Below are 6,394 nucleotides of genomic sequence, written 5' to 3'. Positions count from 1 at the left end.
CGCAGCAGGAATGGCAAGGCCTTCAGCCATCAGGACCTCACTACATCTCCATCCCCCATCTAGTGGACTCACTAGCACCTTGGCAATGTTAAGGACCCAGCCAAGCTGGGGAAACACCACACACACGGGAGTCTGTTTGGAATTGGTGGTGCCCCCTTTGTCAACGATGAGATTGGGTTTCACCTTCCCTGACACCAGTATCCCTCAAGTCCTGCTTTGAGGCACTCATAGCAAAGTGGCTTAGGTCATGAGGAGGGAGCACTAAAGGGATGGGTGGCGTCTTCCAGAGGCACACAGTCCCACAGTGCATCTTACATGTTACACACAGGCAGGCTGGGACAGAAGACTGGGGTGCTGGGCTGCTAGGAGGGCTTGGCAGCATCCCTGCCACTCGGGACCACTCGGGAGATGGGTAGGTGGGAGGGGCACCCGTCCATTCACTCAAGCTTGGGGGAGCCAAGATGCCAGGACCCAGGTCCAGTGCCCACCTTCTCTGATGGTGTCCCTGTGCCTTCTAGACAAATTTCCCTGAGGGGAAAAACCAGACAGATGGAAGAAGTCAAAAAGAGGGCAGCAAACGGTATCAGACTGTGAGGGGCCAGCAGGCGGAAGGGAGATGTGAGAGCCAAAGACAAGCCTTCAGAAAGGGTAAGGCAAAGAGAGCTGCCACCTGTGGGGGGCAGGGCAGGGTGAGGAAGACAGGACAGACTCAAGACACAGCCAACCTGACCTCTCTGGGGGAAGCGAGGGCCCGAGGAGAGGGAGCTAGGAGCCTGCAGGGCCCTCCATGGGCCAGTGGTGGTTAAGACTGCACCAGCCACCCTGAGCACAGGGCTACAGGCTGATACTGCGCTGGTGGCGGCCGCTACGACCCCCACTCCGGGGACCCAGCTCCTGGCCATCCAGACTGGCGTGGTCCGAGAGGCCCCGCAGGTGCTCCACGGAGTCGCACTTCTGCAGGTCTGAAGCCACAGTGCGCAGGCTCAGCAGGCTCAGCGTGTCCGTGTCGGGGGCAGGGCCAGGCCCCAGGCTGACACCCTCCTCCAGCCCCCCACCCTCGGCCCCCTCGAGGATCCCGCTGTCCCCATCCTCGCCACCATCAGGCCCGGCCTCGGCCCCCACTGGGGAAGAGCGCAGCTGGCCCGGGGGGTGAGGGAGCTGGCCCCGGCGCCGCGCATGAATCTGCTCGCTGATCTGCTCCAGGTTACGCAGGGCGACTGAGTAGCGGGTCTTGGCCTGGGCTACCTGCTGCTCCAGCTCTGTCACCTTGGCCTTGTGCTCCTGCAGAGGGAGGGTCAGAGTCAGGTGACCCTCTGGGCAACTATCCGAGGCCCCTGGAGCTGCCAAGTCCTGTCAGGCCCATTCAGCATTCTGCGCTGGGGTCTCCCGTCCCAGGCCCTCGGCTCTGCTCACCACCAACCACTAATCTGCAGTGCTCCACCCAGCCCCTCTCCACTCCTCCTCCTCCTGGGGTCCTCCTTCCCCAGCAACCTTCCCTGCTCCTGCCTGACCTTCTGGGGCCTTCCTCCCAGGTCTTCATTCCCACCTGCTCTTCCCCCTCTCCCCATTGTTCCCTTTCCCTATCTGGCCGATTCCTTTGCCCCATTCTCCCCGGTCTCCCCCAATTCTCACCTTTTCTCCTTTACCTCCCTTCTCTGCCAGCACTCACTCCCTAACCCCACCTCCCACTCCTGCGGGGTCATTCTGAGCACATCTGTTCCACCGCACTGGCCTGGTGGATGGCCCAGAAAAGCAGATTGGTGTCCCCTCTACCTGCCCTCCCTTTCTATGCCTGCCCCCTCCCCCATCCTCCGTCCACTCACCCTCCCCCTCTCCCACTCAGCTACCTCCAGGATTTGGCTGAACTGGGCCTTGAGCTCGAAGTAGGGGCGGCTCTTGCCAATGGCCCGCCGGAGGGTCTTCTGCAGGGCCTGAACCCGAGCCTCAGCCTGCTGGCACAGCCGTGTCACCCGCTGGTGTTCCCGCTCACCACGAAGCCGCTCCTCCTCGGCCTCATTCACCTGGCCCAGGTGGGATGGAGGGCACACATCACTGAACTCGGTCCCACCCTCCTGCCCCTATAGCCTGCTCAGGCTGCCACTCCAAATGTTACCCTGGGGGAGATCCCCCACTGCAGAGCCTGGAGAGAGCACTGAGCTCCCAAGACACAAAAGAGAACAGTGAGTGCTTGCACCTGCCTATTGTTACCTGTACCAACCGCCTCTCAGGTTCGTTGCTACCAAGAGGTGCCGGAGCCCTCTGGACCACTTGTGAGCCTGTAGGGAATGTCCATCTGTGAGCACATCTGCCACAGCCATGGTCCTCAGAGAGCCCTCAGTGCTGGGGGCTAGGGCTGGGGGAAGGGAGGAGCCTCACTGTGGGGAGCCACAGCTCTGCATTGAGTTCTCCAGGTTTCTGTGCCTGAGCAGGTAGCAGGCAAGGGCTCCAGCCACCTCATCTACCAGGACCAAGGGGCTGACCCCGCCTACACACACAGTTTCAACAACCCCTCCCTCAGTATCATGCTCTCCTCTGTGTGAGTTCCAGAGTGGAAGTGGAGCTCCTGCTCTGCGTGAGGCCATGGGCCTGGACTAAGGAGCACACAAAGAACCTCAAGACATGACTATTCCTCAGGAGCTGACATGTACTGCTACAGACTAAATGTTTCTATCCCCCCAAAATTCTTACGTTGAAATCCTAACCCTGAAGGTGGGCCCTCTGAGAGATGATTAGGTCAAGAGGCGGGAGCTCTCACAAATGAAATTAGTGTCCTTATAAAAGAGGCCTTGGAGAGCTCCCTAGCCCCTTCGGCCATGTGAGAACACAGTGAAAAGACAGCTGGCCATCTGGGAACCAGGAAGCAGGCCCGCTGCAGACACCAAATCTGCCTATGCCTTGATCTTGAACTTCCTAGCCTCCAGAACTGTAAAAAATAAACATCTGTTGTTTAAACCTCCCAGTCTGTTATTTTATTGTAACAGCGCTAAGAGACTAAGACACTTGCCCTTTACAAGGTGAAGGTGGCAGACTAGAGCTGATGCCAGGGATCCTCCCGCTCCCTGGTAGCCATAGAGTAGCTTGGAAATAATACACAAATTGTACTTCAAAAGCCAAGGTACACTGGCAGAGCTCAAAAGCAAGAAAGGGAGAACATTCAGCAAATAGAAGCAAGGGGTCACAGCTAAACATAACAAAAGACTGTTGAATCCAGAGCAATCAGCAGTAATGAACTATTTGGGTTAGTCCCACATCTGGAGGCAAAGGTTCAAGAAGAACCCAGAAAGACATTCTAAGTCAGAAGGAAGTGTATTTGGGACACGCTGGAGGCCAAACAGGGCAGAGAGCAAGGACCAGATTTTGCCTGGAACAGAATCAAAACGGACGGTGAGCTGGGCAGGAATGAACTATTTGGGTTAGTCCCACATCTGGAGGCAAAGGTTCAAGAAGAACCCAGAAAGACATTCTAAGTCAGAAGGAAGTGTATTTGGGACACGCTGGAGGCCAAACAGGGCAGAGAGCAAGGACCAGATTTTGCCTGGAACAGAATCAAAACGGACGGAAGTCTGGAGTGGAGGAGAGAAAGGATTAAGGAAGGTGACAGGATGCAGGGAAAGGAAAGGAAGTACAGGAACTGGCAGGAGGGACCTACTGGCACTGCCTGGCTCACCTTGCAGGTGGCATGGTTGAGCATCTCCTGCCACGTGGGGTCCAGCCGGTTCTTGTCAGCCATGACGCCCTGCTCAGCCACAAACACCATCTCCCGGGCAGCGTTGTGCATGCTCACAGCCCGCTCATACCGCAGTGCTGCCTTCTGTGTCTCCTGCTGGGCCTGGGGGGAAAGGACCATCAGGATAGGGAGCCTCAAAGGACCCCTGGCTGCCCATGGAGACCCGCCCTGGGCAAGGACAAGAGAAGGAGGAAGGCCCACTGCAATGTTGGCTTCACTTCCCAAACTGCACTAAGAATAAATGCTGAGGAAGTAAAATTCTATGAAGAATATGTTGCAAGGATATAGCTCAGAGAAGAAATGTATGTAGAAAAAGAAGGATACTGCCAGTGGAGGGTGAGTGTGTAAAATCCAGCACTCTCGAAGGCTGCTGGCCTTTTGCCCTAGGGAGAACAAAGAAAAACCCACAACCTTTAGTTGGAAGGTGGTTAGTTGATGGTTGAGACCATCAACTCCAGTCCAGCAGGTAAACTGAATGAAATAACCAGACAAGTAAGTGCTTGGAGATATCATCACAACCATATTTACCAAACAAAAAACTGGAAACAAACCTAAGTTTTCAGTTACAGAGAACTGGTTAAACGAATAATAGTACATCTAATATAAAGAAATATTAAGAAGCCCTTAAAAATAATGGCAAGTATGGGTATTTCTTGACATGGAACCATGTCCTAATATAATAAAGGAATAAAAATTGTATATATGTGATCCCATATTGGCAGGATATATACAAAAAAAAATTTAAGGAATTATTTGTGCTATATTAATCACGTTTTTTATTTTCTATGTTTTATGATGCTTTGATATCTTGGAGGCCTTGCTGGCTCTCCTAGGGCTGGCTAATTCCTAGAGATACTCCTAGGAATGTGAGCACCCTTTTCATATGCAAATCAACCAATCCAAAGCCCATCTATCACACAGCAAGCCAGTATTTCCCCTGCCCTAAATCACTGAAGGGCCAGGACCAGAAAACTAGAGACCACCCCTATAGCCCAGAACCTGCCTCAATTATTCAAACTAGCCAATCTTAAATTGGCTCAGTTGCCTACCCTGCCCTACCCATTCCTTCCCATGAAAACCACAATAAAGGCTCTACAATAAAAGCTCTAAGCCAAGCTTTCCCCTCACATTTTCTGCCTCCTCACCCACTCAGGTACTTCCCCATGTAGCCCTGCATGATGTGGCAGGTCCTTTTCTCTTAGGAACTGTTAAGTCATAAATTCTTCTTTGAAGGCAGCTGTCTCTGTGTCTGTCACCTTACCATACTTGACTAACCAAATCCCAGGTACAAAAATCATGAAACATGCACGTGGTTGGATATGGGGAAATATTGGTTTTCTTCTCCTACCTTGTTTTATAGTTACAGGTTACAATTACAGCCTTCCAATAGTGAGCCCACATTATTTGTGCAAAGAAAAATTTAAAAAGAAGGAAATGGGTAAAGGAGTGGAGGAGCAAACAAAGAAAAGAGAGACATGAACCAAGGAGAACAGAAGAGGAAAAGAATGGTGATCTATCTCACACCCCATACAGAGATAGAAGAGTACGGGGCCAGGCTCTGCATGCGGCCCCTACCTCAGAATGTGGGTCATACCTCCTTAGCCAGCCGCCGAGCTTCATAGTAGGGCCGGGCCTTCTCGATGCAGCTCCCCAAGTGGGAGCCCTGCGTGTTGAGCTTCCTTGCTGACTCCTGCAGGATCCTCCGGTAGGTGGTCCTGGCCTCCTGGCAAAAGGATAGGGACATGGGCAGAGGGAGGCATGCGTGTGGGTCCCAGCCCCTCTTGTTTTCCATACATGCCTCTTCCCCTGCCACTGTACTGAAAGAGGAGGGAAAATGATGAAAACACCTTTGGAAACAGCCCAGGAGTGTGAGGAAAAGGAGCAACACTCACATCCAGCTGCAGCTCCACCTGGTTGATCTCCTCGCTGGCCTGGTTCAGATGCTCCAGCTCCTCCTGCCAGAGAGGGGCAGAAAGTTAGAGCAGTGGAAGTAAGCAGCCTCACATGAACCAGGCAGGGCAGGAGCACAGTACACAGAGGGAAAGCCCAGCCAACCAGGGAAGTGAAGAAATGCAGCAGGAGGTCATTGTCAAATGCCTCCTGTCAAAGACAGAATAATATATAGCCTCCTGTAATCCTCACAATTCCACCTCTAAACCCCCATTTTAAAGATGAGAAAATTGAGGTTCAGAGTATGGAAAACTCCTATGCACACAGCAACGTGGCAACAAGCCTGTGCTCTCTCCATCAGACTGCACCACCTCCTCCTCGTACTCCAGCCAGGAGGAGTCTCCTTCAGAGCTAATGGTCTCTGTCCCAGTGAGGACAAACCCGCTGGGCCACTCACTCAGCGTACTTTTACTACACACTTATCACAGTTCAGCACCATGAGACCTGAGGATTCAGAACACAAAGAGGTGGCAGCTCCGGCCCAATAAGTAAGCAACAGGCCCTCAGTGGTGTGAGGAGCCACGTGAGGGGTGTGCATGGTAGGGGCTGGGAATCAAAAGGAGAGCAGGTGCCCAGGGCAGGCAGATTATTGGGTGAGAAGCCAGAGAGGCTGTGGCACAGGGACAGGATACTAGGGCTTCTCCCAATGGCAGGGGGAACACCTCAGAGACTAATGCCACCTGGTGGTTTAGGAAGGCAGAGATGGGCAATGTAGGG

General features: G+C 53.4%; 1 protein-coding gene across 1 annotated transcript in view; it reads right to left on the bottom strand.

Annotated features, from left to right (window-relative positions):
* Positions 1 to 744: 744 nt before the first annotated feature.
* The window catches only part of SH3BP5L (SH3 binding domain protein 5 like), an 11,322-nt gene continuing 5,672 nt past the window's right edge, over positions 745 to 6,394 (bottom strand). Inside the window, exons 3-7 of the mRNA XM_007456507.1 lie at positions 5,620 to 5,682; positions 5,322 to 5,450; positions 3,668 to 3,829; positions 1,848 to 2,021; positions 745 to 1,281 (exon numbers count right to left, since the gene is read on the bottom strand). Of these exons, the coding sequence (XP_007456569.1) occupies positions 835 to 1,281; positions 1,848 to 2,021; positions 3,668 to 3,829; positions 5,322 to 5,450; positions 5,620 to 5,682 (975 nt within the window). The 3' untranslated portion in view covers positions 745 to 834. The remainder of the gene's footprint in view (positions 1,282 to 1,847; positions 2,022 to 3,667; positions 3,830 to 5,321; positions 5,451 to 5,619; positions 5,683 to 6,394) is intronic.

This window comes from Lipotes vexillifer, unplaced genomic scaffold (genome assembly GCF_000442215.2).
Source record: "Lipotes vexillifer unplaced genomic scaffold, Lipotes_vexillifer_v1.1 scaffold814, whole genome shotgun sequence".
NCBI lineage: Eukaryota > Metazoa > Chordata > Mammalia > Artiodactyla > Lipotidae > Lipotes > Lipotes vexillifer.
This window is presented reverse-complemented; position numbering and strand designations above follow the sequence as displayed.